The sequence below is a fragment of the Narcine bancroftii genome, chromosome 10 (genome assembly GCF_036971445.1).
Source record: "Narcine bancroftii isolate sNarBan1 chromosome 10, sNarBan1.hap1, whole genome shotgun sequence".
Classification (NCBI taxonomy): Eukaryota; Metazoa; Chordata; class Chondrichthyes; order Torpediniformes; family Narcinidae; genus Narcine; species Narcine bancroftii.
In genome coordinates this window covers 75,565,769-75,583,685 of record NC_091478.1, presented here as the reverse complement: position 1 = coordinate 75,583,685, position 17,917 = coordinate 75,565,769, and the positions used below count along the sequence as shown (strand labels likewise).

At 36.7% G+C, this 17,917-nt stretch overlaps 1 protein-coding gene across 6 annotated transcripts in view; it reads left to right on the top strand.

The window, feature by feature from the left end:
* The window catches only part of plekhg4 (pleckstrin homology domain containing, family G (with RhoGef domain) member 4), a 193,918-nt gene that overhangs the window by 134,571 nt on the left and 41,430 nt on the right, over positions 1-17,917 (top strand). For all 6 annotated transcript variants that reach the window (XM_069901416.1, XM_069901414.1, XM_069901413.1 and 3 more), the window contains 3 exons: positions 557-695; positions 2,838-2,960; positions 4,099-4,290. In XM_069901416.1, coding sequence (XP_069757517.1) covers positions 557-695; positions 2,838-2,960; positions 4,099-4,290 — 454 coding nt within the window. The remainder of the gene's footprint in view (positions 1-556; positions 696-2,837; positions 2,961-4,098; positions 4,291-17,917) is intronic.

The following is a 17,917-nucleotide window of genomic DNA, read 5'->3' as shown; positions in this document are numbered from 1 at the left end:
ATAAATTGCTAGTACTCCTATGAATTAGCAATTTTAGCCAACTTTTTTGTTTGTTTTTGACAGACATTTCTGAGCCTTTTGTTCTGTTGGTTGAATGTTTAATGCAAACTAGCGGTTTGGCACTAAATTTCACACATGACTCTGCCACTTACTTGGGATTACCAGTAACGGGACTGTTCTTGTTTCCATTTAGACTGATTTTCTCAGATCTGTTAAGTGTTTGATGCTGGCACAATATGAATGGGGTCTGGGCCATCTCATGAGTTGAGTAGTAACCTCGCAAAGGGTTCTGATTACATCCTCCAAAAACATATGGGATTGGGAGGTTAATTGGGTGTAATAATGCAGTATGCTTTCAATGGCTGGAATTATCTTTAAATAAATAAATTTAATGAAACATTTTATTCTGAAATAAAACCAGACAGCTCTGTATTTAAGCATTATTGTGTAAGGAATTTGTGGTGTTATTACTGTGTGAAAAGAGGGAAAGAAAGAAAAGTGAAACTTTTCTCTGCAGGAAGTCAAGATTTTAATGCTCCTCATTATTTTCTTACAGAGATACACTTGAAACTGTAACAGAATTGTACAATAAAGTGGATGAGGGAATCCATCACCTGGTTATGTTATCTAATACACGCATTCAGGAACTTGAATTTCTGATGGAGTTCAAAAAACATGAAGGAGAGTTTCAGGAGGTGAGATATCCAAAAATGAGGTTCTAGGACAGTATTTCATGCGAATTCGGCATCAATTCATATCGGAGTCTTTTGTGGAAGTTGAAGTGATGGGGCACATTCTTAAATATTCAAGATGTTTTGGATAATGAAAAAGTAATATGAAATGAAATAGCATCTGGAGTCTGCTTTTCTATTTGGTTGCAAGCTGATGTTACCTTAACTATTTTTCCTTCGTATCACTACTTTCCTTCTAAATATTTTTATTGATTTTCAGAAATAAGCATGCATATACAAAACATTTATTGAATACATAATATTAATGACAAAATAGATAACTCACCAAATTATAAAACACATATAATGCAACCGTAATACAAATTACATCCAAAAAGAATTATTTTTCTTCACATACAGAGTGATTCCAAATCCCATCCCCTAACCCAAGGTGTATGACTAAAAAAATTTTACTTCGTTCATGAAGTAACTACCTACTTAAACATTTGCGTTGGCCATGGTGCTCTAATTATCCCAGCAACCACAGCGTTTTGATGGGAAAAAGTTATAAATTTCTGTTACTCTTTGTGGAAAAAGTGTTTCCTTGTTTTGCTTTTGAATTGCCAATATGTCATTAATGATTATGTCTCCTTGTTTTTGATTTATATCCAGAACAACTGTTTTTCATTTTAGCATTTTGAATGCAGCACGCAGATCACTCTAGCATCTTTTACATGCAGCCAAAAATCAAATTTTACCTATTCAAGCTTTCTTCCTAATTTGTTTGATTCTGGTGAACCTACAGTATGACCAATATATTGTTCCTGAAATGCAATCCTAAACACCAAACAAATGGCAAGAGAGATTCCGACTATAGCTTCGTGGAATTGAAGTATAGCATTAATAAATATATATTCCTCTTAAAGGGACAAAAGGACAATATTTCAAGAGACATCAAGTAGAGAAGTTAGGAAGTCTTATTACAACTGCATAGTATTTGGTAATATTACACCAGGAATACTGCTTACAGTTATTTTCCTCATTTGATAAAGGATATACTTACTATTGAGGCAGTACATAAAACATTGATAGATTAGCTTCTAGATAAAGGCATTATTTTACAGTGAAAGACCAAATTGGGTTCTACCGTTTGAAGATTAGAAGAATGAGAGCTTATTTCTCATTATTTTTTTAAATCTCAGTTTTCTGTTTCTTTAGACAGCCTCACACTTAATTATATTAAACAGAAATGTTTTAATTTTTATCTACTCCCTTTTACTTTTGTTCTTCTTTGTCTTTCTGCTCTTATCTTCATTAGTTACTATTTTTCCAATCAATATTATCTGCAGACTTGAAATTACATCTCACTATCCTTTCATTCAAATCAGCAATAGAAAGGGTGAACAATTTAGGTTCCATGACAGATCCCAGGAAACATGACTTCTGTGACCATTTCAGCTATTACGCTCTTAACCTTTCCCAATCCTGGTCTTTTCTGCCCCAAATTATTATTAACTGCAAATTATTATTAACTGCAACTTGAATTGCAGCTGACTGGCTTTTAGCTCTCCATCTACCTGCAACTATTATTTAAATGAACTGGAGAGCAATTTTCAGTATAAATTGGTACACTACTCTTTTACAAGAAGCACAATAAATGGAAACTTGTGGAGAGGGAGTTATTTCTGTTTTCAAATAATTTGTTATAGATGAGAAACACCTAAAAATCCCAAAGTCAGTGCATTTCAATACATCACAGATTTTGTAAGTCAAACATTTTGCATTTCCTTTTTGAGTGAAGACTTTCTGATTTTCTGGTTTTCTCCTTGTTTTTTTCTGAATTTAACTTTTCTAATGAAGTTACTCCCTTGTTTCTGCCCTGTCAATACTGTTGGAATTAATTAGTGGTTTTGAGAGCATTCATCATTTTAAAATGTACAACATTGTAAAAGAAAACTAATAGCACTAAGTTTAATATTGGTACTGCAGCATTTACAATTAATTATTGATTCAGTATGATAAAAATAATAAATTTGATTTAATGTCCCTTGTAATTTATGAGTTGAAAAAAATCCAGGCCATACTTTATTGTCTTTTCTACTTATGCTTATTGAATGCAGCTGTTTATTTATCCCTTCTGTGGGCTTTCTCTAATTCCTTTGTCAGGTGAGTCGCTGGATTGAGGAGGTTGGAGAGAAGCAACTAGAGAGGAGTGATCAATTGGAGGATTCACTGGATTTATTGCAAGGCACGCAGGAAGAGTTCAAGAGCTTTTACAATATTGCTCAGGTACATGCAAGTTTTTTTTGACTGGCTAATATATTTATTGTGTTATTCACCTAAATGATTTGTTTGTCAGGATAAATGAAATATTTAATTTATTTTGAATAAGATTGTTCTCATATTTTCATAAGATGCAGAAGAAAGCCAATTCCACTTACCAAGATTCTGATGGCTTCGGTAATTCCCATCAGTCAAATGTACACTTTTTTTGTAAAACATGAAAGTCTGAGACACCGTGGTTGAAGTCAAGACACAATGCTGGAGACACTCAGCAGGTCAAACAGTCTCCTTTACATAGCAAAGATAAAGATACATAACCATATTTTCTGGCTTGATCCCTCTTATACGTCCAACAAATTCCCCAATTCTTTCTCCCCTCACCTTATGTTAGGGAAATTTACTGTAACCAATTAACCTCCAGCATGTCTTTGGGATGTGGGAGGAAACCTGCAAACTCCACATAGATATCATCAGAGGTCAGAATTGACCTGAGCTGTTTCTGCCATAAGAGTTGAATCTTGTAACGTTACTGGATGATGGAGGATTGACACGTGTTTGTGAAAATGTACACATCTTGCAAGCCTCCCTGAGTAAATAAGTATCAACATTTTATGTTGTTCTCACTTCCTCTGGCAGCTTGTTCCATTACCCACAGCCCCTGTGTGAAAATGTGACCCCTTGTATCTTTACCCATATATTTGATCTGTTTGGATCAATGGAAATATCAATGAGTATTAAAGTAAATTCTACAGATCAGTTTCATATTTCTTCAATTTCAGAATCCTGAAAGTAAACCTTTTGGTAAAATCTTTGGTTCCTTTCTCATAATTAAAAAAATTGACTTCTGTTCATTCCTCTGACTACATCCTTCACTTCAATTGTAATAAGGTTCAAAGTATCAGTGAATCAAAATACATCTTCTGTGCAATACTGTACAATTAACTTGGCATTTCTTTACAAGTATTTGTATAAAATTGTTATTGTACATGCTGTGATGGTTAAAACAAGGCATTGATATAGTGGAATGGTTGCTAAATAATGAAATGAGCTCTTATTATAATTAAAACAAAGATTATGATTCTCAGGAACATGTTGATCATTCTATTTGATTCATTTTGGACAAATGTCCTACTTTCATTGTTAGGGGCATTGTAGGAAGGGTGGGGATCTCCTGAAGAAGCTCGAGCAGTGGCATGATGTTGAGTGGTCAGAATTGCACGTTCTCGAAGCCACGTTGCAGGGATACAAAAAGCAGTTTGGAGAATTTGTAAAAAACTTGGATGAAAGGAAACTGAAGATTGACAAGACATTATCGTTATATAAATTTTTTGACAAGGTGGGTAAAAGGGTGCTTCCTTGTTTCTTTCAGTGATTATAGAAAACAATATTTATGTAATAAACTGGGCATAAGTAATTATTCAATAAGCTATTAAAGTTGAGCAATGATTGATCAGTGTTATAGATAAATACCTGTTCAAATTTTATCCATATATTTGACATCGAACAATCAAATTTTTGAATTTGTGGAATAGTCTTTTATTTTCAATATCTGTTATACCTATCAATTTTTGTATCTTGTGAGACAGCTAAGGCAACAGAGGGCTGGAAGGGGAAAGAAATTAAAATTAATATATATATTTTATTCCCATATAAAATAAATAATATATTGTGTGTAGGATCTATATAATCCAATATATTGTTCTGTTGTCAAACCTGCAAACCAAACTTAATCATACTTCCATAATTTTCATTGAATCGTACAGATTTAAAGTGCATTTTTCAATAGGTAAAAAAAACCCACAAGATTTAATAGCAATTAATGCTGGTACATTGTCCCAATCAGGCTTAAGGAAGATTAATTTGTTTCAATAAAGAAATAATAGATAAAGGACTTAGAAAGTTGCATCAAAGAATAAGAAAAATTTAGTCAGATTCAAAATTCAAGATTTCATTTATTGTCATGCACAAGATTCACAACCTGTCCTTTGTTTGCCATGTGAAGGCACTTAAAGGTGCAACTAGTCCAGCACCACTATCGAGACAAAAAAAAGAGAAGCAAAAGAGAGTCTCTTCAGAAACATTGGGTATTTGTGGATCCCGCCTCCTCTTTCAATGCAGCCACCTCCTGTAACCTCTGTAGCTGCATGGCCTCCTGTCCAGTCCAGCAGTGAAGCTGAGCCAAAAGCATCCAAGTCATCCTCGAGGTATTGGTTCTGAAATCCGAAGTGATAAGGAAGCCATCAGCACCTGTAGCCTTTCAGGAGCTCTGCTCACTAATGGCATCCTCGCAAATCTAGATCTCAGTGCCTGACTCCCAGAGGTCGGTCACCAGCAGACGTTGGCTGGTATGATACCCAAAGCTGCAGAGCTGCAAATTGGCTCCTGGTTTCCTACTCTAGAGTCTGTGCAAGGGTTCTCCTTCTCCATGGTCGGGGTTGTGTTATTCTTCTGCTCTGTTTCCTTGCGCTGATTCACTGATTCCTCTAAGTCTGCTGCCTTCAAGGACTGGTCTGCCATACAAGGCTACCATGTTGGATCCTGACTTCCAAGGCTGTCGTAAAAAAAAACTCTGCAGGCCTTCTACAGGAAATTTACAGGGAATACAGATTTAAGGACTTACAAGGTACATGGGCAATATGAGGAAGAACTTTTTAAAATAGTGAGTGGCAATGACTTGGAACTTGTTGCCTCTGAGTGTAGTGATTGGTTTTACAAGGAAAATGTTTAGATGTTTGAAAGAAATAAACTTCCAAGCCTGCAGATAGAGTAGTGGAAGAACGGGCCTGATTAAATTGCTCTCCAGGAAGTCGGCAAGAATCCATTGCCTTCCTGTGCTGTGATGACTGTCAAACTGGTTCAAAGCTAAAATGAAATAACTGCTGAATCCACTTTGCTTTGAAGTATTGAGTGGAATTTTTCATCTACTGTCCATCATCAGCTTCAAAAAATTAAGCTGAGGCAATAATTAATTGATACTTAAATGTTACCTTGCAACTCTGCATTGTTTTTCCACCTGTTTGGCTACTGTAGAGCATTATTGAGAGAGCAGCCGGGCAACTCCTGACTTGCTGACCAGATTACTTGTAGGTAGAAGAATGACTTAGCATAACTTAACACCTTTCATCTTTTCCATCACAGAAATACAGTGCAGCTGTTTCTTGTCTCCCTGGAAACCTGGGGTGAGATTTGAACTCTCAGTGCCCTGTTACTTCATACGTTATTTGTTCACATGAATTGTTTTTGTGCTCTAGATCAGTATTATGTTCCCAATAAAAGATTTAAAAAATTGAGCATGTTTTCATCCCAATAAATCTTGATTATTTTTAAAGTATAATCACTATTAGGTAAATTAGTAGATAGTTAGCAGATACAAAGAGATAACAGTGGGTTTAAACTAGATTTGTAGGGAGAGGGGGACCAGAGTGCCAGAACAGATAGAGGAGTGAGAAGGGAAAAGATAATGTTAAAATTGCATGCACCATTAGAAGTCAACAGGTTGAATGTGGTAGAAATGTTCGCAGGTGCATCTATTTCAATGCCAGGAATAGAGTGCCAGCTTAGAGTGTGGAATTATGACATTGTGGCCATTAGTGAAACTTGATTGCAGTAAGAACAGGACTAGCACGTCAATGTTCCTGGCTTCCTTTGCTTTAGAGTGATAGATCGGGGGATGAAAGAGGGAGGAGTGGCATTGCTTGTCAGGGAAAATATCACAGTAGTGCTTAGGTAGGACAGTCCAGAGGACTCGTCTACTGAGGCTATATGGGTGGAGCTGAGGAATGGAAAAGGTATGACCACACTCATGGCGTTGTATTATAAACTACCCAAGAGTCAGCGACAATTGGAGGACCATATTTATAGAGAGATTTATAGACAGTTGCAGAAAACATAAAGTTGTGATAGAAGGAGATGTTCATTTTCCATATATTGACTGGAACTCCCATACTGTAAAAGGGCTGGATGGCTTGGATTTTATCAAATATGTTCAGGAAAGTTTTCTAAACCAATATGCAGAGGTACCAACAAGAGAGGGTGCAATACTTGATTTCCTATTAGGGAACGAAACAGAACAGGTGACAGAGGTATAGGTAAGGGAAAATTATGGGACCAATAATGCCATTAGTTTCACATTAATTATGGAGAAGGATGGGTATGGGCCTCAGGTTGAGATTCTAAATTGGAGAAAGCCTAAATTTGAGGAAATGAGAAAGGATCTAGAATGTGTGGATTGGGATAAGTTGTTTTCAGTAAGGATGTAGGTGGTAAGTTGAGGACCTTCAAGGATGAAATTTTGAGAGTACAGAGTCTTGTATGTTCTTATCAGGATCAAAGGCAAGATTAGAAGGTATAGGGAATCTTGGTTTTCAAAGGGTATTGGGGATCTGGTTCAGGAGATAGGTATGTAACAGGCATAGGCAGTGTGAAGTACTTGAGGAGTATTAAAAAAATGCAAGAAAAATCTCAAAATAAATCAGGAAGGCTAAAAGAAGACATGAGGTTGCTTTGGCAGACAATGTGAAGGAAAATCCTAAGGATCTGTACAGATGTATTAAGAGCAAAAGAATAGAAAGGGACAAAATTGGTCCCCTTGAAGGTCAGAGTGGTCGGATTTGTATGGAGCCGCAAGAGATGGGAGAGATCTTAAATGTTTTTTTTCTCCATATTCACTTAGGAAACTGGCATAGAGTTGTGGGAAGTAAGGAAAACAGCAGTGAGGTCTTAGAACCTATACAGATTAAAGAGGAGGAAGTGGTTGCTGTCTTAAAGCAATTAAGGGTAGATAAATCCCCAGGACACAGCAAAATATTCCCTTGGAGTTTGAGGCAGGCTAGTGTAGAAATCACAGGGGTGCTGACAGAAATATTTAAAATGCCCTTAGGCATGGGTGTGGTGCCAGAAGATTGGAGGGTAGCTCACTTTATTCCATTGTTTAAAAAAGGCTCCAAAAGTAATCCTGGAAATTTTAGGCCAGTGAGCCTGACGCCAGTAGTAGGTAAATCATTGGAAGGTGTTCTAAGAGATCGGATATACAATAATTTAGATAGCCATGGACTTATTAGGGTTTATGCATGGTAGATAGTGTTTATCAAGTTTTTCGAGGAGATTATCAGGAAAGTAGACTAAGGAAAGGTTGTGAATGTTATCTACGTGGCCTTTGACAAGGTCACACATGGAAGGTTAGTTAGGAAGGTTCAAATGCTAGGTATTCATGGTGAAATAGTGAACTGGATTTTACAGTAGTTGGACGGGAGAACCCAGAGAGTAGTAGGATCGGTGCTGGTGCCATTGTTTGTCATCTATATCAATGATTTGGATGATAATGTGGAAAATTTGATTAGTAAATTTGCTGATGACAGTAAGATTGGAAGTGTGGACAGCAGAAAAAGGCTTTCAAAGGTTGCAGAGGGATCTTGACCAGCTGATAAAGTTGGTTGAAAAATGGCAGGTGGAATTTAATGTAGACAAGTGTGAGGTGTTGCATTTTGGCAAGGCCAATTTTCATTGCCTAACTACAGGAAGGATATCAATAAGATAGAGTGAGTGCAGAGAAGATTTACTAAGATATTACCCAGACTTCAGGGACTGTTACAAGGAAAGATTAAACAGGTTAGGACTTTATTCCCTAGAGCATAGAAGAATGAGAGGTGATTTGATAGAGGTGTTTAAAATTCTGAGGGGGATAGACAGAGTAAATGTAGATAAGCTTTTTCCATTGAGAGTAGGTGAGATTCAAGCAAGAGGACATGGATTAAGGGTGAAAGGGGAACATGAGGGGGAACATCTTCACTTAGAGAGTGGTGGGAGAGGGGAATGAGCTTCCAAATGAAGTGGTAGATTTTAACATTTAAGGGAAATTTGGATGGAAGTGGTATGGAGGGCTATGGACTGAGTGCAGGTCACTGGGACAAGGCATGAAAAAGTGGTTTGGCATGGAGTAGAGGTGCTGAAGTGGCCTGTTTCTTCTTGTAAAAGCACATTCCCAGCTGAATCATTGGATGAGAAACGAGAACTTGCATTGAGTGCTTTGAATAATGCATGGCATCTATCACATTCACTTTAAATTTGTATTAAAGAAATCAATTTAAACTCACTTCATGAGACAGCATCTTTTGCATTACAGAACTTTGTCAGTACAAACAGAAATAAGGCTTAAACCCATGACCTAATTCAAATATGAGAACACTGTGCTATGCCAAGCTGACCCTTAAAATGGCACAATTTATATGGTATTATTGTTTCATTCTGATAGTTTACCAACCATAACATTACTTAAAGCATATTCAAATAATTATGAGGTAGACTTTCAAACAGCTACTCTGATATGACACAGACATTATAAATTAGGTGGTTGTTGTAAAATTGTTCATTTAGCCTTTATAAACTTTTCAGATGATGTACAATGCTCAGTATATTTATATGTCTCTTTCAGTTTGCCCTTGGGCTATCAAATAGCCATATTCAAGAATCTGAGAGTGAGATAAGTAGCAAGCAATTGAGGGCAGGGAACTGGGCTCTGAAGGCAAGGGTCTCGTATCAGCTCCAAAGTTCAAGGTGTTCATGCAAAAGTTCTCCAAATATTCAGTGACTCACTGAAGCAATTGTGAAAGTTTCTTTTGAAAATATAAATTTTCCATAAATGTACATGTTAGTATAAAGAAATGTGGCAAATTGTTCAAATTAGGTTCAAAATAGTTTTAATCTGTAATTGTTTTAAGTGTACAATTTAAAGTGGAGCAAGTGACTAATGTTAATTGTTTTTAATATCTGTCAGTGTGTTAAATGGTCCAGGCTTTTGGATAGCAAGATGGAGGATTGACCATCACACACTCTAGTTCACCACCTGCTCTGAGACCTATCTGATAAGAAGCCTGCTTTTTGGAACTTCCTTGACATGAGTGTAGGTGAAGGAGCAACGAGTGTGATGGCGAAACAATCACTGAGGAAAGTCAGGTGCAACTGTTGCACACTCCAAATATGGATTATGGGTAGAATTTGGTGCACCAGTCTTTCACATCAAATTTATAATCTCACTGTAACTGATTATTATACAACATTCTGTTGTATTGTTCATATGGTATTTCAGTCTTGACTGGAATTTATCAAGGAATTTAATGCAATATTCGCCAATAAATGGACATGCTGTACTTCATTCCCAGTTCTCTTTGGTACTGTCTATCTAATGGATCTCTGGCAAAATTCTCAATAAAGGTAAATAGACCTCTTTAATTGTGCAAGGTAATTAAATAGTTCCACAGATGTTTACTGACTTTATTCAAATAATGTTTAATTTCTGGGCATGTACATTGTCTCTGGCTATTCTGGGAGTGGTGAACCACTTTGTTGTCAGATCCCTACCCTCTAGATCAGCATTTACATGATGCAGTTCTTGCACTAGTAACTGCACCCACAGAGCCAGCTTTAAACTTTCAAATAGACCCTGCACAACGTTGTCTTCATGACTTTAATTGATCATGCAGTTGATCCTGTCAGTTAAAATGAATGGACATATATTCCAGCCTAAGTGCTGGAAAATTGTGTGAATTTAGCACTTTTCGGTTAGATTCCATTTGGAGTTTAGAAGTTGCTTGCCATGAGCTGAGAGGTACTTTATGAGCTCTGCATTTGTGCATGGTTGCCTGAAAATCTCAAAGTTCTTATAGAGATAAATGTAGACAGTTCCATACAAGTATTTGTATCTACAACTGATTTGACAAAGCTTGTCTCAAGAATATTAAAAAAAATCAAAACCTCAAACCGTGGCATCCTGAGCCAATAGTTCAGCAATTCAATTCGCTCAGTTACTTGGTGATTACTTTCAAAGCTAAACAGTAAATGGAGCTTCCATCTAAAAGCTTGAATGAGGATATTTTATTGTGCATCCTGAGTTGGACATTGAATCTAAATATTGCTTTGTTGTTTGTGGGTAGTGTAATGGTTGAAGGCCAGAGTGCGGTAATGGTTGTGGATACAGAAGGAATGTGTTGTGTCTCACTGAGTTTGTTCTACCAAGATGTAAACAGATGTATTCCAAAATTGGAGTTAAAATAATTCTCTTTGTAATTTATCACCTGTGATAACTTCACATGGTTTGAAGTTGTAGTGTAATTTAGAAAATTAGGTAAATCATACCCAGAAAAAAATGTCTGCATCTAGCTTCCCAGTAAAAAAGACTGGGATTCAATCCAACATATCTTCTTTCCAGGAAGTTCTTCAGGATTGAAGGTGGCTTCCACTCCAGTCTGAGGTGACTGATGAGGTCTGTGTAAGACATGCAGGTGGTGGTTAGCCAGGCAGGTGAATTGGTAGTTTGAAAGGAAACCCACTTATTTAATCATTTTTGCTGGGTTTATTTGTACTTCTTTCTCAGAATCATCATGGGCCAGATTCTCTGGTGGGGATGCTACATTTTTCAAGGAGGCTTTATGGAGCTCTGTAATAGAAATGTAAACATTTGACCCATTGCTAAAACTATATCTAAGATGCAGCTAGCTACTTAATTTGAATAACACAACTTTTTTTTTGTTTTCATATAATCTTTTTCAGGCAGGAACATTATATTAATAATATTAATTTTCACAAAATTGTGGTTGGGAATTACTGTTTGAATAATTAGGAATTGCTTGGCAGTAATAAGGGGAAACATTGTCAATTGTAAACCAATCTGTTAATTATTACATGTGCTTATATCTGACTGCAAATTCACAGGAGCTCTCCAAAATAAATGATTATCTTAAATCTCTGTCACAACCTCCAGACAGAATATTTTCCATCCACCTCTACCCCCTCCTTTCTATAGGCAACAAATTCTGAATATACACAGCCAATGTTCAATGGATCTCATGACTTACTGAATGAGTCTACCTTGAGGAACCATGTCAGATCCCTTACTAAAATACATATACACCACATCTACCACCCTACCTTCATCAATTTCTTTTGTTACTTACTCAATTAGGCTCATGAGGTATGTCCTACCCCTCATAAAGTTGAGAAGACTATACTTCTCCAAATGCCTGTAAATCCTGTCCCTAAGAATTCTCTCCAATCGTTTGACCACCACTGTCCTTAAGTCTCACTGGTCTATAATTCCCAAGATTCTCCCTATTACCTTTTTTAAACAAGGGGACAACATTTGCCATTCTCAATCCTCTAGTACCTCTCCTGTGACCAAGGAGGATGCAAAAACCCCATCAATCTCTTCCCTCACTTCCTGCAGTCTCTTGGGGTGTATCTCATCTGGTTCCAGCGACACCAATCCTGAAGTTTTTAAAAAGATCTCGCATTTCCTCCTCCTTAACCTCAATATGTTCCAGCATGTAAAGCCTGGTCTATACTTACTTCACATTGACCAAGGTCCCTTTCCTTTATAAACACTGAAGCAAAATGTTCATTTAGGGCTTCCCCTGGCTTCTCAGCTTCCAGGCACATGCTGCTTCCTTTATCCTTAAGCGGCCCTACCTTAACTCTTGCCATCCTTCACATACGCAATAGAACACTGTAGGGCTTTCCTTAATCATACGTGCCAAGGCCTTGTTGTGCCTCCTTCTTGCTCTCCTAAGTCCTTTCTGGCTACCATATAATTCTCATTAGCCTGTCCAGTCTTTTGTTTCCTAAATCTAATAAATGCTTCTTCCTCTTAATTAGCTCTCTCACCTCTTTTGTCAATCACGGTACCCTTAACCTAACGTCTTTTCCCTGTTTCAGTAGGAGAAACCTATCTGGAACCCTGCGTAAGTGGTCCGTAAACATTCTTTACGTTACTTCTGTTTTTCTCCTGAGAACATCTGTTCCCAATTTACTCTATCCACTTTCTTCCTAATCCCATTGGAATTAGCCCTTCTCCAATTAAACACTTTACCATTTGGTCTACTCCTATCTTTGTCTATAGCTGTGCTAAAGGTCAGGGAGTTGTGGTCACTTTCACCAAAATACTCCCATACTGAGAGCTCTATCATCTGACCAGGTTCATTACTCAGTACTAGATCCAGTATAGCCTCTCCTCTCATCACCTGATCCACATACTGTGTCAGGAATCTTTCTTGGACACATCTGACCATTTCTGCCCTATTGTAGTAAGAAGGTGCTAGTTAATATTTGGGAAATTAAAGTATCCTGTAACAATAACTGTGTTATTTCTGCACCATTCCAAAATCTGCGTACTTATCTGCTCCTCAATTTCCCAATAGCTAGTTGGGGGCTGACAGATGACTGCCAATACAATGATTGCTCCTTTCCTGTTTCTGACCCACTCCCACCGACACAGTAGGTAATCCCTCCACTCTGTCCTTCCTTTCTGCAGCTGTGATATTATTCCTAATTAACAATGCTACTCCCCCCCCTCCTCATTCTATCCCTTTTAAAACACCTAACCCTGGTACCTGCATCAACCAGTCCTGCTCTTGGATCTGCCAAGTCTCTGCAACAACCACAACATTGTACTTTCACGCACTGATCCATGCTCTAAGTTCATATTCCTTATTCCTAATACTCTTTGCATTGAAATCAACACATTTCAAATCCCCCATTTGACTACATTTATCAGAATCAGAATTTATTGTAATAAGTCATGAGATTCGGTGTTTTGCGCCAGCATCGTAGAGCAAACATTCATATTATATCTATCTTACGACATTATTTTTTTAACAATAATAGGGCACAAAAAGTAAGGCGGTGTCTTTAGTTCATTGATTATTCATAAATCTGATGGCGGCGGGGAAGAAGCTGTCCATGTGCCAGTGAGAGCTCGTCTTTAGGCTCCTGTACCTTCTCCCCGAAGATAGCAGAGTGAAAAAGGTGTGGCCTGGGAGGTGGGGTGTTTGAGCATAGAGGTTGCTTTTTTTTTAAAGACACTGTCTCATGTAGATGTCCTTGATGGAGTGAAGTCTGGGACCTGTTAACAACCCTCTGGAGTTTATTCTAGTCCTGAGAATTGGTGCCTCCATACCAACCAGAATGCTTTCCACGGTACACCTGTAGAAGTTTACGAGAGTCTTCAGTGAAATACCGAACTGCTTTCCTCCACTGCCTGTCCTTCCTTTCAAAACCCACAATACATTACATCAACTTTTCCACATCTGCTCAGTTCAGTGAAAGATTAAACAGTCAGCTGAAACTTATTTTCCAAATATACACATATACAGGTTTCATCTGTGGACTCTATTTCAAGTTTGGAATGACCTTCATTTGAGTGGAGAAGTAAAGGCTAACTAGTTTCCATTAATCCTGTATGTTAACTTTACTTATAGCAGTGCAGTAAGGAAGATTGTGAAGAGGGTCTGCGCATTGACATTGCCTTGCTTGACTCCATTCTGCACTAGGCTTGGATCTCTGGTGAATCCATTGGTTGGAATTATAACCTGCTTGACAGGCAGCAGTCATGGAAGAAGAATACACTTGTGAGTTGTGTACAAGTAGTTACACTTCACACCAAATCATTGATACTTCTGAAATTTCCAACAACTCATCCTGTAGAAGGACATGAATCCATGACACAAAGCTACCCCCACACAGATTTCATTTGATAGGAATCCATTTAAAAGACCAAATTCGGTCACAATGGTGCATGTAACTTTGTTAAAGAACATGTAGTAGAGCTGTGGATTTGAATTCCAGGCCGAAACATTCTTCATCGCCGACATCTGTTACATTTGTGCCATTCTGATTAAATAACTTGCAATTAATTTTGACCTCTAACCACATTGATAGATAAATCAATAGTCAGTTTAAATAGCAGATGGCACTTAGTGACTGAAATGAATGAATCAGGGTTATACTTCTCAAAATCAGTATCAAAGATATTGTGCTGTAAATTCAGGCATATTTAGTCCATTAAAACTGAATATAAAGAAGGATTTTTACCAAATAGATGAATAGAACATTGTATGCTTTTATATGTGGCTCTCAAACTTTGCAGAATATTAAAAAAATACTGCTTTCCTTTTCCGTCTAGGCAACACATCACCTCCTAAATCTTCTGAAGGATAAGACATTTTTTATCCCTCCTCCCTCTCCCCCCCGCATCCAATATTATCTACAACATCATTTTATTTTGTTTGAATCAAAACATTGATCTTGAATATCATTTAAATTTGTGTTAAAATGCATGTTGAATGTTAAATAATTGGTGACTTCACTCGGCTGCAGCCAGTTAAATTCCCTTGGCTTACTTGTGTTTCAAGTTACTTTATTCTGCAATTTTGTGGTGTGGAGGTAGAAAACTCTTCCACTCCTCCCCTCTCCCTTTTCTATTAGTCACTGAAGGAGGGCCATCTGGTATTTAAACATTTGCCTATGAATGCAGCAGGACTCATAGGGAGCTAAGTTAGCACATTTGTTGGGTGCCATCATCTCTGTGACTGAGCTAAGGATGATGGCATACACAGCAGAAGGAATCTCATAGAATCCAGGATTGAAATTAGTTTGTAAATCTATGGAGGTTGGATCATGTTTATTTGAAATTTTTTATACATTGAGGCGTTATAACACAGCAAACTATTGACAGTAGGTAACCGTGGTTTGCAGCAGGTTAGATTATATTTTTTAATGGAAATGTGACTGCAATTTATAGGGTAACTGTTGTTTGCTGTTGGTGCTTTACAAAATGTTTGATCACTATTCTCCCTACTTGTGAACTTTTGTTGAGTAGAATATCTACTTTGTCTGCAGTATTTTTAAAAATTGTTTTTGTTTTAAATAGCCTATCTAAAAAAAATACAAAATTAGGAATGTACATTGTATGTGTATTTCAAACCTGCTTTCATGATTGTTTTTAAAAGAGCCTTTGTATTGAGACTTTTGCCTTCAATGGTAAAACAGAAATTTTCTTTAGAAATTACATTTGGTAAAGAGACTTTTTGATCTTTGCAATATTGATGAAAAGAGACAGTAAAATGTTTCTATGATGCTTGGTGCTGAGAAACTCTGTTCAGATTCAGACTGTGTTTTGTCTTGTGGATGAATGCACGTCAATGGGGCCCCCCCGACTGATGTCATTTAAGTATCTCAGAAATTGGTCATTTGCAAAATGGGAAAGAATTTTAAAACAGAATTGGGAATAGGACAATGTAAAAAGAATGTATTTACATATTTTAGGTGAGTAGCTCAGATGATTTGAATTTTTATCCTGTTTAAGATGTTTGCACTTAATACATTCACATTCTCAATCTTACTTAATTTTGCATTTTATGCAGTGTTCTTTACCTCACTTCAAGATGTCTGAATACTCATTTCTGGCATATTGTGTACATCCATTTATGTTAGTTATACGAAGGCCTGATAGACTGCATTTTTCATTTATTTTAATTCACAAAGAACAAAATGACATTTTAACAAAATCTATGCTCATGAAATGCTTAATGTGAGTGTAGCAAGGATTCCTGGTTTAAATATTAAGCTACTCATTCCTGACAGATAAGACACCATGATAGGAGCCTAAATGAGGTCAACATTTACATCTGTAATCTATAGCTTTGTAGCAGAGATCTTTGTCCAAATGAATTTGATTATATTAGAGACACATTTTATTACGATAGGATAGCTGGGCTAAAATGAAGTTGGAAAAGGGGGAGGGTTGAGTCACTATTTATTTTCTTTGTTTGCAATTCCATTCTTTGAATGCAAATATCACAAATCCATCTGTGGGAGTTACTCGTGAATACTGAGTACTGGATCTGTGAGCTTTAAAAGTAGTTCAGTGCAGATCTTTGCAGTTGTTTCCACTGTTGACAAATCTATCATTATTTAGTTTGGAAAATATTTTCAAAAGTTATCATAAATGTAACTAGAAAATAATTCATAGTTTTTATTTAAATTACATTAGATGTTTTTCGTTTGTTTCTCTACTGCCAGAGTGCTACCCATTGATCAAAAGACAGTGTTTCATTATTTATTGAATAATTACAACCTTTGCCTCTAGTGTTTATCTTCCCCTCTTAGCCAGTGATTTTCTCTTGAGACACACAGGAGACTACAGATACTGGAATCTGAAGCTAAACACAAGCTGCAACTCAGTGGGTCAAACAGCATTCGTCAGAGAAAGAGATTGATCAAGGTTTTGAACCAAAATCCTTTTTATCACCAATCGATATCATTATCAAAACTTCACCAAGCCTTGATAAAGGTTTCCAGCTCAAAACATCAATGAATCTTTTTCTCCCACTGAAGATCTGCTTGACCCAAAGCTCCAGCAGATTATTAAGTCTTTTTTCTCTTACTGTGTTAGGTTCTTCCCCCTTGCCATTCCATTTGCCAGATGGATCATCCAAATGCTTTGCAAATCAATGTTTAATTTCTGATTTCTGAGCTGAAGATTGTAAAGTTGTGTCTTCCTTCCTATTTCAAGTGAACAAGCATCAAAAAACTCAACTTGTTCCAGTTGTACCATTTCATGGTTGATTCCATTACCAGGAAACTGAAATTAATACTTGCATGCTTTTATTTACCACTTGTTTTAAGCAATCACTATTTCAAACCTGACATTCTGAAGTTACATCATATGTGAATTGTAATGTGATGACTGCTTCCTCAAATCATGCTCGCTGTTTTTCATTTATTTCCAACCAAATAGGTGGTTAAATATTTTAGTTTGCAGACAAAAATTTTCTATCCTCAGATTCTTTAAGAAAACGATTTACAGAGAAGTTGCATAAAAATTAAATTAATTATAAATAGTCCAATTCCATTTTCAGTTGTAAAAAAAAATGACCTGCATGTTTTACAAGTTTTGAAATTGTGAGTGTGTTCACCAGTTCACACAAGTTTAAACAGGTTAAATATAGTTCTCTGCAATGCTAATTTTCAGCATTAAGTTACCTATATAATATGTGGATTATTTGCAGGCTGTCTTTCCAATATGCTAAAATATAATGAAGGATTGGAAGTCTATTGAAACTTTATTTATCTGACACTTTTCATATGTTCTGATCATTTTGGACTCTTCAACGCCAACACTTCACCCTTAAAGT